General features: G+C 39.3%; 1 protein-coding gene across 1 annotated transcript in view; it reads left to right on the top strand.

The window, feature by feature from the left end:
- The window catches only part of ccn5 (cellular communication network factor 5), a 39,656-nt gene extending 26,141 nt beyond the window's left edge, over positions 1-13,515 (top strand). The window contains exons 4-5 of the mRNA XM_063041426.1: positions 4,709-4,923; positions 6,866-13,515. Coding sequence (XP_062897496.1) covers positions 4,709-4,923; positions 6,866-7,105 — 455 coding nt within the window. The 3' untranslated portion in view covers positions 7,106-13,515. The remainder of the gene's footprint in view (positions 1-4,708; positions 4,924-6,865) is intronic.
- The last annotated feature ends 1,434 nt before the right edge of the window (positions 13,516-14,949 follow it).

Genomic DNA, 14,949 nt, shown 5'->3' with positions numbered 1-14,949 from the left:
GGGGATAAGATTCCATCTATGCATATCTGCTTTTATCTCTGAGATTAATGGCCCATAATTTACCTGTGACAGTGTTGAAAGATCCTTCGGCAGGGTTATTCCTAAATATTTTAATGATTTAGCTTCCCACTTAAGATCGTATGTATCCTGCAATTTTTTGGATGGTGTATAATTTAGGGACATAACCTGCGTTTTCTTTACATTTATTTTATAACCTGATATTTTCCCAAAGTCATCCAACAGTGTAAACAATCCTATAAATGATTTTTCTGGTTCACTCAGATAGACCAAAACATCATCTGCGAATAACGCCACTTTCTATTCAATCCCTGCCACCTTGATACCTTTTACGATTTCGCTCTGTCTTACTAGTTGGGCAAGTGGTTCAATATATAGCGCAAAAAGGAGAGGAGAAATTGGGCATCCCTGTCTAGTGCCTCTCTCTAAAATGAAGGAGTCAGAGAGGTCCCCATTTATCTTAATTCGGGCTGTAGGGCTGTCATATAGAGTCTGAATTACTTTAATAAACCTTTCTTGAAAGCCGAATCTTCCTAGCACTCTGTATAGGAATGCCCAACTAACCGAATCAAAAGCTTTCTCAGCGTCCAATCCTACTACCATTGTCTCTGTCTCGTTCTTATTAACCTGTTCTAATATGTGCAGAGTTCTCCTTATGTTGTCCTGTGTTTGTCTTTGTTGAATAAATCCAGTCTGATCTAAATGGATTAGGCCAGGTAAAAGCTTTTCCAATCTGCGCGCTAATATAGATGTAAATAGTTTGTAATCTAAATTAAGAACACTAATTGGCCGATAATTGCCACATTCTAGTTTATCTTTACCCTCTTTAGGAATAACTGAAATAATCGCTTCTCTCCAGGAAGGTGGAGTTTCTCCTCTCTGTAAGATCCAATTAAAGGTGTTAAGTAGTAATGGGGCTAACTGTGTCTTCAGGGACTTGTACCACTCTGAGGTAAACCCATCAGAACCCGGGGACTTTCCAGCCTTTAACCTAGAGATGGCCACGTTCAGTTCTTTGACAGTTACTGGATCTAATAAACTTTCATTTTGTAAATCTGTAAGTTTAGGTAGATCTAAAAAATTCAATACACTGTCTATATAGGGCTCATTGGGGGCCAAGGGTTGGGAGTACAGCTCTCGATAATACGTTTCAAAACTCTCTTGAATTTTCCCTATTGTACTCTCCACAAGCTTTGTCTTTGGATTCTTTATTTTATCAACTGTATTGTCTGCTTGTTGTTTTTGTAATTTATATGCTAATAATCTAGCTGATTTACCTCCTACTTCATAACTCTTTTGTCTCAGGTAAAGAGAATTTCTTTGAGTTTCCAACGTATAAATATCATCAATTTCACTTTGCAATTTCCTAATTTCCTGTTTTCGATTTGAATTACTTTTGTTGCTATCTCCAACTTGAAGTTGTTTTAATTTTCCTTGAAGGTCTGCTAATTTTTGTGCATTGATTTTTTTCATGTGAGTAGTAATGGAAATAATTTTCCCTCTCAGTACAGCTTTCAATGTATCCCATAAAATCACTGGTGATGTTTCTCCCGTGTCATTAAGGTCTAGATATTCTTTGATTTCTCCCCTTAATCTCTCCATTACTTTCGGGTTATTAAGTATATGTGAGTTTAGCCTCCATAGTGTTTTCCTCATTTTCCTTTCCAGGATTAGAGACATAGAGACTGGGCTATGATCCGACAGATCAATTGTTGCAATATTACAGTTTTTTATCCTGAGTCTATCTGTATTAAAGATAAAGAAATAGTCTATCCTTGAATAGGCTGAATGAGGGAAAGAGTAATATGTATAATCTTTACTAGTAGGGTGTAATTCCCTCCAGACATCTACAATTCCCATCTCCTCCATCAATGAATTCACTTTCCGAGTCAGAGGTTTATTCTGAGTAACTATTCTTGAAGAATCTAATATAGGATTTAATCTAATATTAAAATCCCCTCCACAAATTACTACCCCTCGAGAACTGACCATTAGGTCAAAAATGTGTCTATAAAATGACCATTCACTACCTGGAGGAGCATAAATATTCAGCAATGTTATTTCTGTACCTTCTATTCTTCTTGTGATTTTTACAAACCGTCCTTCTTTGTCTCTAGTCTCTGAAATATGTTCATAATTAAGAGTACTTGATATTAAAGTAGCTACCCCTCTTTTGTGACTCAATTTATATGATGAATAAAATACATGCTTAAAGCCCATTCTTTTTAATTTTCCATGTTCAGATTGGCTCATATGTGTTTCCTGGAGGAAAGCTATTTGTGCCCTCTCTTTTTTCAATTTAGACATAATCTTATTTCTTTTAATTGGATTCAAAACCCCATTAACATTATAGGAAATTATTTTTACCAATTCAGTTTGCATTTTTCTCTAGTAGAAAAAAAGCACTCTCCTTTTCTAACCAAACAGTAAGCAATCCCTTCTCAACAGTAAACCAAGACATATAACCACACCCTAGACATTTCTGAACGTATAACATTTGAAAATTTTTCCCGACTTCCCACAGTGAGGCCTGAGCACCGACCCACCTCAGTTCAGAGGGATAACCTCTATCTTCACCCTGTGTTAGAGGGCCCTCAGCAGTTTGAATAATCATAGAGAATTTTCTCCTATTTATGTCTCGACCATATTGCTTTCATTCAAGTTATTCCGCCTAGTTTATTTTCAGTTACCAGTTTTCATTTTACTTTTAAGTCCGATTTACTCTTTTCAGTCATTTCTCTTAATTAATCTGTATTCTCTGTACATTCGCGTCTGAATATTTGCAGCTTTTCCTTGTAGTTTGACACTCTGGTTCGAGTGGAGCGTCCTCGCCCCACTAACTGCCACGACTTCTGCCGAATCCTCTCCAGTAGCGACTCCGGTTGGGTGATAACTTTAATAGGTAGTCCCCGGTCCGCCAGGTCCAACGTTGCCTCCTCTACCGTAGCGTAAGTTTTTGTCCCTTCGTCATAAAAGACTCTCAGCCGAGCTGGATACAGGGTCTGGAATCTGATGTTGTTTTCCTTCAGGACTCTCCGTGTTTCCGTGTATTCCTTCCGTCTGGCAAGAATCCCCGGTGCGTAGTCGTGGTCTAAACTGATTTTGCAGTTGTTCCACATGAAACCTTTCTTTTGCCATGCTCTTTTTAAGCACCTCTTCCTTCATTCTGTAACTGAGAAATCTGATCAGAATCGATCTGGGCTGGGCGCCTGCCGGAGGCTGTGGTGCCAACACGCGGTGAGCCCTTTCTATCTGTAGGTCTTTTGCGGCCGGTATATCAAGGTTCTCTCTAAGCAGCTTCTCCACGAAGGGAATCATCAATCCGGGTTTACCTTCGGTTCCTTCGGGAACTCCGTAGATCCTCACATTTTCCCTTCTCGAGCGGCCTTCTTGATCTATTAGTTTCCACTGGAGCTGGTCTTGTAGCTTCAGCATTTCTGCTATCACTTCCTCGGCGTTTTGTAGCTTCTCTTCAATTCCAACAATCCTCGCTTCGGCTTCATCTATCCGCGAGTTAGTTTTTACTATTTCTCCTTTAATATCTTCCAGCTGTTTGCTGTTATCTTGTCGGAATGCGCGAATCTCTCCGAGAATCAAAGACAGAGTCACCGATTCCCCCTCATTATCTCCGTCCTGGCTTGCCGTGGGGGAGCTAGGCCCGTCGCCTTGCTGCATCTCTTTATGTTATCAGCCTTCGAAGCGGACTTTTTATTCTTGTTCTTAGACATCATCCTTGCCCCTTTTATTAATATAGTTATGCAATATTAAGTATTTGTCTAAATTCGATTTTGGGGCAGTTTACCTTCTTTTTTGTCGAGAGACCTTTTCCTTATGCCGCCATTCCCTTGATGACCCAGAAGTCCCGCCCCAGTACAGTTCCTTGAGGCACACCACTAGTCACTGACCACCGAATGTATTGCTTGTGCAAACATTCAATAGATGCAATGGTCACTTTTGCCCCGTAACTTGTTTTTTAGCACATGTTAAGTACAGCAAAATAGTACACAAAGACATGGCAAAAGTAAAGGCAAACAAATTTAGTTAACAACGAACTTTACCTTTGCCCAGTAACAAGCCTTATTGCAATTAGTTGTAGCTGTCGTCCTTTTATCGGTAAAGAGACTATGGCTGTAGGAACTGTTTCTGGATAAACGCGCACCAAGTCTTTCGTTTGGCAATTTCCTTTTAAGTTTTTCTAGTCTGTAACTGGACAAACGCGCACCAAGTATACCATTTCCTCCTTGCTTGTTTTCTGTGTGTCCTGCCCAGTAGGAGGAGATACGCCCAAATATCCGTTCTAATGTGGACGGAGGTATTTTGAAAAACGCCTGGTGTGGACGCCTATTGTTTTTACGCGAAACTGGCGTTTTCAAAATTAACCGGTCTAGTGTGGATGTAGCCTAAGTTATCCCGCAGGCAAGAATTCACCAAATAGTTCACAAAATGGCAGCTGCAACGATAGAATCACTAAATGGTCACCTCCATTCCTGTAACCACATGGTAAGAACAAAGATTTTTGTTTTGTCTATTTCCACTGCCAGGCTTCATTCCTGCTCACTGATTTGTAGAATGTAGTTTTTCTAACCAACATAACTTTCTTTGACTGGCTAAGTATATCTTTGAATTGTTGGTTTATTCAATTATGACTGACTTTACAAACAGCTAAGCTTATTGTTTACTTCATCTTCAGCATTCAGGTCAGATGTATTCTACGGAAGGTATCCTTCCAGTGCGTCTTTCAAATGCCTTGAACATAGCAGTGAATGGTCTGCCTGCTCGAGAACTTGTGGGATAGGTGTCTCCACCCGAATTTCAAACAAAAATCCTCAATGTATTTTGGAAACACAAAGCCGACTTTGTATAGTGAAGCCGTGCCAAAGGAATTACGTAAATCAAGTTCACATGGTGAGTAATTGTAGGTTGATTATTAATCAATAATCTAGTCACAAGTGAGGCTGTTGAAAAGGATATAAGATTTTGTAAGGTAAATAAAATTGAAAGAGTAGAGAGAAAATTTTACAGGGGTGTTCTCAGGTCTGGAGGACTTTATTTCTTTGAAGGTAGAAGACTGAGAGGAGATTTGATAGAGGTATACAAAATTATAAGGGGGAAAGATTGGGTAAATACAAGCAGGCTTTCTCCACTAAGGCTGGGTGGGACTACAACCAGAGATCATGGGTTAATGGTGAAAGGTGAAAAGTTTAAGGGGAACATGACAGGAAACTTCTTCATTCAGAAGGTCATGAGAGTGTGGAATGAGCTGCCAGCACAAGTGGTGCAAGCAAGCTCAATTTGAACTTTTAAGCACAGTTTGGATAGGTACATGGATGGCAGGGGTATGGAGGGCTATGGTCTCGGTGCAGGCTGATGGGAGTAGGCAGCTTAAATTGTTTTGACATGGACTAGATGGGCCCAAGAGCCTGTTTCTGAGCTCTACTTTTCTATGACTCTAAGACTCTAGATTGATGGTTGAAATTATTTCAGTTATTGCTGTAGTAGTCCATGAACACGTGCATTGGAAGATTAACTGTTGACCTGAAAGGGATAACAATAGAAAGATGAAGGATTGCCATATAAAAAAAGAATTCAGACTCTAAATAATAATCTACTAGGAGAGGATTTCTTTGAATATTAAATAAAGTTAGCATTGGCACATTTGTGAAGACCTTATTGATTATTGTAGAGCACAAGTGCAATGTCCAGTGGAGTATAACTAGAGGAGCTTGCCATTTTTAATGAATGTATCCTATAGTAGCTTTTAGTGACCATGCACAAATGCAAAATTTAGGAAGCTGCCCTGTGAGTTTCCTTGCTTTTCCAATGGGCATTGTAAATAGTTCAATAATCCGTTATTGCAAGATAATTATGCATAATACTCAACGGGGAATTGAGGAAAGTCAGGGTGTGAGGAGATGGTCCAGGAGGTATAGGGAGTGACCATAGAGGGAGTCGGGGAGATGCAGGACTGAGTGGATGATGGTGGGGAGACAGGTTAAATAGGGGAATGGAATAGATTATGGGAGATCCAAGAAAATGATTGGAAAGGCTGATGGGAAGGGTTTGATGGAGCTATGAGAACATGAGAAGGAAAAAAGAATCTACTATGAAGAGAAGACACCTCAGGCTTTAAGGCAGAAAGATAGATAGAGTGAGGCCCTGCAACACAGTTGCAGGCATAAACCCCTGGTTAAGAGCCCTTTTAGTTTTTGGGCTGTGTGCCACTTACAGGCTGATTATGCACAGCAGGTTTTCATGTAAATAACATCCATTGAACGATATTTACTGATCAATGTCACAGCATATGGATAGTGGCTTCCACCTTGTCCTGATTGCACTTCCACTTGCGTAGCAAAATGTTGTGCAACCTTAAAAACAGGAAAATGGAGAATTTCTAGGTAATACATCTCAGCAAGATTTCTTCAGCCCACTTGTTAAGGAGACGAACAGGTGCTTGTGCAGTTTACCCAGACCAAAGTCCCTGTAGTGACTGTCATACTGTTATGTATTTCTCAACACCACAGCTTCCAGTGCATAAACCTACAGAAAATTTATGCAAAATGTGCCATTGTAAGAGGATTGTTTTTGTCAACTCTCTATTGTCTATCACCGTACCCCTTTATGACAAAGGTGGTGTTGACATCCTAATAATTTCTGAAGGAGAACATATATTTGACTGTTACAATCAGTCTCAGATAAATTCAATTACAGTAAAAGTTTTGAATTTGAGAGACAGGAAAATATCACAGTGAACTAAAAAACCACAGGACGTCTATTTTCAAATTGAATAACTGCACTTAGTTGCTGTGTTCTGACAACATCATACATAACTTGTCCCTTTTTTTTCCAGGGAATGAATATTTGCCAGCCAACAACCAGGGCACTCCAGCCAGTTCACTTCGAATACAACAACTGCATCAGTGTTAGGAGTTACAGGCCTGTCTACTGTGGGTCGTGCTCTGATAACCGCTGCTGTACTCCATACAGAACCAGAACAGAAAGCATAGAGTTCAAGTGTAAGCACGGCAGGATTGAGAAACAGCAGATGATGTTCATTATCACCTGTGCTTGTCATTATAACTGCTCATAGGCTTACAAATAATTGGAATCCTCTAACACATGGCAGCAAAAACAGCAGCTTATTTCCAAACGACGTTGTACAGTGTAAAAAACAAAGTTACTACTGTATATTGAAGATGTAAGTATGACACGTGTTTCCAAACAATTCAAATGGGAACACTTGTCCTTGAAACTATCCCTGTTTAATGCACAGTTCAGCCATTTTAATATTAAGTTTCCAATGCTGAAAAAAACACATCGTCCTAACAAAGAAGGTTGGTGAACAATTTAAGTTACTGCATGTCAATAATTAATTGCTTTGCAGAATTCATCTAAAGCCCTTGTTACTAGAATCTGAGGTTACATTTCACTCTGCTGTACGGTTACAAGTAAGATACCTGGAGCATTGTGCCTCGAAGCTCTTTGGCTGTGGTATCTTTGAGACCTGCCTCTGGGAAATTCAGTAGCACACAGGGTGGCTCAGTATCACTGTGGAGGGAGGTGGACATTTGCAGATCAGTAGGGAAACTAGGGCCAATTATTAGCTAAAGGATTTGATGGGATGAGCTGTTTAGTTGTGAAGTTGAGGATGTTTGTAGCCAAAGGGCCTTTGGTTACTAAGGGTATATTGGAAGTCAAGTGTGAATGGGTGGGGGAGTGTTGGGTTTGGCTTCTGCTGGCAGATGAGGGGATCATGGGGGAGAGTAAGTCTGAGATCTTGATGTAATTATCACAAACTGGAGGGTGGGATGAAGGTAGCTGCTGCTGAGGATGTGGGAGGGAGTAATTCTGTCCAAGGGGAGCCAGGTACGTACAATATTTAAACAGGGCCTCCTGGGATTGGGTTTCCATTTCTGGGCTTCACAGGCTGGGAGATGCTTAAGGAGGCCTGCACATATGTATTTCAAAGTGAAATACCCAGAAGGAAAATCTTAGACTGCATACTGTAACTCCGGCTAATTAATGCATATTCCGTTCCATTTGATTTTTCACCGGAGTTAACTTGCGTGGTTCATAATAACACAGTGCTGCATGAATCAGCTGCCAAGCATGAGTTCAAAGGCAAAATACACCAAAGCAGGAAATCAGAAATCAATGAAAATCCCAGAAAATGCAGGAAGTAGCAGACCAGGCTGCACCCATGGATTCGTGAAAGAAGCAGGTATCATTTTAGGCCCGATGAAACATCACCAACCCAAAGTTCTAACTGAGTTTCCCTCTCCACAGATGCTGCTTGTTGTGCATTTAAATTTTTTTCAGTGAGGTGTGGGTGTTAACAATCACAGTTAGGCACTTGGGTTAACAATGAACATCTCTTAAAATGTATTTGTCAAACTGAGCTCCCTCTGCTGACAAGACTAGATTGCACGAGGTACGGAGCAGTGCTCAGCCCCAGCTGAATGTGAATCTCCACAGTGGGATGTGCCACAATATAAAGAGGAAACAATAGTCGCAGCATTGTCAAAGGTTTGGCTATTCCTTTTGATGCAAACAAGAGCAATAAAGTATTTTTAAAGTTAAAAGTAATATTGCACATATTACTACTCAAAATGTATATTCTAAAGCCTTTTGCTTGAATAATGTATTATATGTAAATTTCTGTTTATCAGTACACATTTCCATGCACTTTGTTTATGTAGTAATTATATTTTTTCATTATTTGTCATTATTTCTAATGATGCATGTTATGAGGAGTGAGAGAATAATTAACCTTGTAAACAAAATCCCTTTGCTGTCATTTCTATCTGCATTTTCATCAAAAAGCAAGTACGAATTTCCCATTGTGTTCATATTTTTAAAAAGAGGGTATTTATGTTTTCACATATTTTCACACAGCTTTGCAGAAGTGGCCTTGATTTTCACCTTACTCTAAGGATAATAGAGGGTTACACACAAAAAGCCTTCAAGAATCTTGCTGCACAATCACCAAAAACATATCTTTGAATCACTATGGCAGAAAATGTACTGGAAAGAGTCAATGAATCTCCCACTTGATGCCTTTCTCCCAACATCCATTGCTTGGACTCAGCTCAGCTTAATATCAACTGAGGCCTACTTTTTGAGGGACTAGGCTCTCAGCTCAGAGCACCAGCGAGGAATATATCAATAATGTAAAATGCTGGAAGAACCTAGTATATCAGGCTCCATCCATGGAAAAAGAAACAGTCAACATTTCTGATGGTTCTGATGGAGGTATCTGGATCTGAAAATGTTAAGTGTTTCCCCTTCCATAGATGTTGACTGACTTACTGAGTGTTTCTGATTTTATTTTCGTAAAAGTTATGATCAGTTAAATCAGGAACTAATTGTTGGATGGAGTAAAATATGTGTTTAAAGATCCTGTAGATAGTAGAGAAAACATTGTCACAGGTCAGGGTTTTCAAACTTTATGTAGAGTAAGGGAAGATTTAACTAGAATAGATGGTTGACCAGTGAAGTTTAAAATTAACATGGTATGAAATTAAGTGATAATGGTAAGGTTAGAAAATTAAAATATGAAGAAAGTTCTGAGAATTTACGATGGTAACATTAACACAATAGTCAAGGATAGCGAATTAATTTTCAATCTGTGGATTGCAACTTATGTCAGAGAAAAGGAGAGACAATATTATAATGGTTAAATCCCGAGGCCTGGGCTAATGAGTCATAGAGTGTGAGTTTGAATTCCACCAGAACAGCTAAGAAACTTAAACACTGCATAATCAATCACTGTACAATTCACTAAGAAAGGAAATATGCCAAATTATCTGGTTTGGCCATTTGTTACTCCAGTAATGTGGAGTAATGTGGTTGTTTCTTAACCCTTAGCAAACCACACACAAAGTTGATTAGGAATGTGCAATAAATGCTGTGAAAAAGTTCCTTATATATTATTCAGGCAGGATAACTGCACTTAATTCCCACAAGGGGAGTTAATAAGAAAGGTAATGGAATAGGACCATATAATAATAGATTGCTCACACAACTACAAAAAACCTGATACATTCTTGTTGAAGATTGTATAAACTTGGAGTAGGAAATATTTTACATATTGCTGTGTGCCTCTCAGAAAATTTGTCTCGACTTCTGGAAGGATTTTTTATCTCCCTTTCTTCCCATTATAAATTACATAAATGTATGCAACATGCAAAGTTTGTCTGCTGTGAGGCTTTCAATCCGTTTTGAAAAACAAGGGTTCTAATGGAAGGAAAATGAGCTGAAATGTTCACACATGGAGCAACCAGGCCTTGTTTCCTTCCGAATGAAACTAATACATTCAGTACTCAAACCACAACCTTTGTCCTAACTGAGATCATTGATTTGTTTTGATCTCAACCATAACTATACACATGTTCAATAGACATCAAGGTCATAGTGACTGTCAACTTAGCCTCATGATGCTTCTAGGCTGCTCCTATCGGTCTTTGCCATATTCCATAATTGTTGCATTAGGAAGGTTGCTCAAACTCCATACTCAAGGATTAAAAAGTGGTGACTTTGTCTACTTTTCCTTCTGCCCACAGGTGCAACCAGAGCTCTCAGGGTTTTCCCAAGTGCAGGGAAGACCCAGAAACTACACTCCATGTTATGGAGAGCTCACTGGTAGTTTCCATTTGCCATGCCTAGCTGGAGTTCTGCAGGGTCTCTACAAATTCCCTGCACTATGAAACTTGTGTACTTCAGGCAGTGATCTTTACCAACCTTATCCAGTCCCTCAGGATTCTCCGGAAAAGAGAATCTTCCACCGTTGCAGACTGGCAATACTACCCTGCAGCTTCATTCCTTAAAATTGGTTGCAATGAATTGCTAAGGGTCAACAGCTGTGAGGGAGCTGCAAGCTAAAACCTAATGTTAGTGCTAAACCCAGTGAGACTGTTCTGTGAGCCTGCCAACTAAAATTCTTGCTTTTTACACAAATTTCATAAACACTATTAGTGAGACTCATAATATTGTTTTAATGATATGCAGCAATTTTTCTTGATACAACTGGTCCAGGTACAACAAGAAATGTCTTGCCTCCATATGCAGTCAGTGATCATTTTACTTTATATCAAACTATTCAATATAAATTAAAGGATGTGGCTGAAAAAGAGACCAACCTTGATGATATTGTAAGACATCAAAACTAGGTACCTGCAAAGGCTGACAAGGTACCTACCTCCAACCGTCTGCATATGAACTATGTGGCTGGAGAAGGCATTTATTAATGGCATTATTTTAAAAGCAGGATAGCATACAAAACGTGCAGGAAACTGTTGAACTCTGAAATAACTTTAGTACGAAATGAAAAGGTTGAAACTTGAAGGTAAGCAAGCAAATAATATGAAAGAGGGTTCCAAAAGAAATTTCAGATGAATAAAAAGTTGAAAAGAGGCAAGAGTAGAAACTGGACCGCTGGAAAACTATGCTGGAAAGATAGTAATGGGGGGGGGTGGAAGAAATATTCCATCCCATTCCCATTCTGATATGTCAATCCATGGCCTCTTCTACCGTCAAGATGAAGCCACACTCAGATTGTAGGAACAACACCTTATATTCCATCTGGGTAGCCTCCAACCTGATGGCATGAACATTGATTTCTCTAACTTCCGTTAATGCCTTCCTCCCCTTCTTACCCAATCCCTTATTTATTTATTTATTCATTTATTATTTTTACCTTTTTTTTTCTTCTTCTCTCTCAGTCCCTCTCATAATAACTCCTTGCCTGCTCTCCATCTTCCTCTGGTGCTCCCCCCAGTTCTTTCTCCCTAGGCCTCCCATCCCATGATCCTCTCCCTTCTCCAGCCTTGTATCCCTTTTGCCAATCAACTTCCCAGCTCTTAGTTTCATCCCTCCCCCTCCTGTCTTCTCCTATCATTTCGGATCTCCCCCTCCCCCTCCCACTTTCAAATCTCTTACTATCTCTTCTTTTAGTTACTCCTGACGAAGGGTCTCGGCCCGAAACGTTGAGTGTACTTCTTCCTATGGATGCTGCCTGGCCTGCTGCATTCACCAGCATTTTGTATGTGTTACTTGAATTTCCAGCAACTGTAGATTTCCTCATGTTTGCATCTATGGATATTGTACACATGGATTTTCAGAAGGCCTTTGATAAGATGCCACACATGAGTCTACCGAACAAGTTAAGAGCTCATGGTATTACAGGAAAAACACTGGCGTGGATAGAAGATTGGCTGACTGGTAGGGGCATAGAGTAGGAAGAAGTGGCACATTTTCTGGTTGGCTGCTGTTAACTTGTGGTGTTTTGCATGAGTAGGTGTTGGGTTGTTTTACAGGTGTAGGTGTTGGGACTGGTTCTCATCACCTTGTGAGTTAATGATTTCGATGATGGAATTGATAGCTTTGTGTCCAAGTTTGTGGATGATACGAAGATAGCTGGAGGGACAAGTAGTGTTATAGAAGCAAGGAGTCTGCAGAAGAACTTAGACAGATTAGGAAAATAGGAAAAGAAGTGGCAGATGGAATAAAATGTAGGGAAGTCCTGTACTTTGGTAGAAGGAATGAAGGCATAGATTATTTTCTAATGGGAAGAAAACGTGGTGTAACAATGGGTCTTGGGAATCTTCATGCAGGATTCCCTAAAGGTTGACTTGCAGGTTAAGTCAGTGGTAAGAAAGACAAATGCAATGTCGGCATTCATTTTGAAAGGACTAGAATATAACAGCAAGGATGTAAGGCTGAGGCTTTATAAGGCATTGATCAAACCGCTGTTGGAGTATCGTGAGCAGTTTTGGGCCCCTTTTCTGAGAAAAAATGTCCTGGCGTTGGATGGAGTCCAGAGGATGTTCATGTAAATTATTCCAGGAATGAAAGGGTTAACATATGAGAAGTGTTTGATGGCTCTGGGCCTGTACTTGCTGGAGTTTAGAAGAATGAGGGGGATCTCACTGAAACCTATTGAATTTTGAAAGACCTAGATAGAGTGGATTTGAGGAGAACGTTGCCTATAGTGGGGGAGTCTAGGACCAACGGCACAGCCTCAGAATAGAGAGATGTCCCTTCTTAACAGAGATGGGGTGGAATGTCTTTAACTAAAGGGTGGTGAATCTGTGGAATTCCTTGCCACAGACAGTTGTGGAGGCCAACTCATTGAGTATATTTAAAATGGATGTTGGTAGTTTCTTTACTAATAAAGGCATCAAAGTTTACAGGGAGAATGGGGTTGAGAGGGGTCATAAATCAGCCACGGTGGAATGGCAGAACAGACTCAATGGGTCAAATGGTCTAATTCTGCTCCTAATTCTTTTGATCTTATGATCTAATTCTCAGAACTCATGCTGACAAATCATCATTATAAATAAATACAAATAAAGTTTGCCCGCTTACTTATTCACATAATGTCATAGATTCTATAATTTATATGGTATATAATACATTACTATAATATAATAAGAATAATGGTAAGACTTTCATCACTCATTGCTTCTGCAGAGTAAACCAGCAACTCATTATCTGTGTGTGTGTAAGATGTAGAGATCAAGGAGTTGCTGTTAAATTTCTACAACTTCAGGCTGTAACTTGCCCTGCAGCCTTACTCTTAGAGTGTTTTGGTACGGATGTTGGTTAAGGAGATATATATCTGCTTGTCCTGTTTACACTGCTCTCAGATTCCTTGAAGAGGTTGATTCTTCACTCCCTATCTTCTGAAAATTCCAGATGAAAAAAACTCATCGATCTTCTGTGGCCAAGTATAAATGGAATGAGAGACATTGCTTAGAAAGGTTTATGAGACTGCCCTTTAAAGTCATGTATTTGCTTGAAGTATGTGTTTGTGTACGATGTTGATCATTTATCTGAAAGAGTTTGAAAACAGACAGAAAGAGGTAATGTGTTTATTGCACAAAGCTTTAAAGATCCCATCTCAACATTACATTTGCTTTTGGCCACAAATTCAGTTAAGATTTATTGGCAGTCAAGAGAGTAAGTGTCAAGAATGAGATCAGGTCTTAAAGAATTATAAAGATTGAAATTGGTTGACAAATGCAGAACTTGGAGGTCCTAATCTTGAAAGCAGAGCTTGATTATTTGGGTGTGTAAATAGGACACATTATTCTATAGCGCAAACAAGTGAAATATGTATGTCTCATTAAAGAAAATGTAGATATCAGAGCAATAAATTTTTTTCAGTCCTATCAGCAATAGATTTCTATAAGGTAAGTATGTTAGGAGTTATAGATAAAGAGCAGTTAAATGACTCTAGGTATAATGACAAATAATCTAATTGAATGATAAAATAACCCATTTCTATTCCTCTACACCCAGGCGCAAGTTATTATATTAGTCTGATTCACTTGCATTGGAAAAGATATTGGTTTGGATTTTAAATTATTCTTCTAAAAATCTTATCAAGCCAAAGCAAAGTATAATTCTAGTTTGGATTCAAAAGATTCCTTTCTTTAAGCTTTGTTCTCATAGTCAGTACCACACCAGGTCACTCATAATCAGTGCAGGAACTCTTAAGAGAACTTGATCTCTTTTTCCATTTGTAGCTCCTTATAATTTCCCCTGATTTATATATAATTACTCATCAATTTTTTTTCCGGTTCTGAGTGTGTGTCTGAAGTGCTCCTAGGATACAGAGCAACCTAGGATATAGAGCATTGTTCTTTATCAAAGCCTAAAATGCCACCTCTGAAATTCTTGGGAGCTGGTCCATTCTAATGTTCCACCACTCACCACTATTTGCCAGTTTAGATTCAATTCCTGCCTAAATTCCAGCATTAGTTTCAGTAATAATGCTTAACAGGATAACTTTAATTGATACATGGCACTCATGATTTTATTTAATTGATAAGTTTGGTATTGGCTAGATATAGCTGGTTCTTCACTTGCAAAGATCAGGAGGGACGAAGAGCCCTCGGGAGTGAAGGCACAAACATTGGTGACTGTAGAGGC

The sequence above is a fragment of the Mobula hypostoma genome, chromosome 2 (assembly GCF_963921235.1).
Source record: "Mobula hypostoma chromosome 2, sMobHyp1.1, whole genome shotgun sequence".
NCBI lineage: Eukaryota > Metazoa > Chordata > Chondrichthyes > Myliobatiformes > Myliobatidae > Mobula > Mobula hypostoma.
Note: the sequence above shows the minus strand (reverse complement) of the source record. Positions and strands in the feature narration are given on the sequence as shown.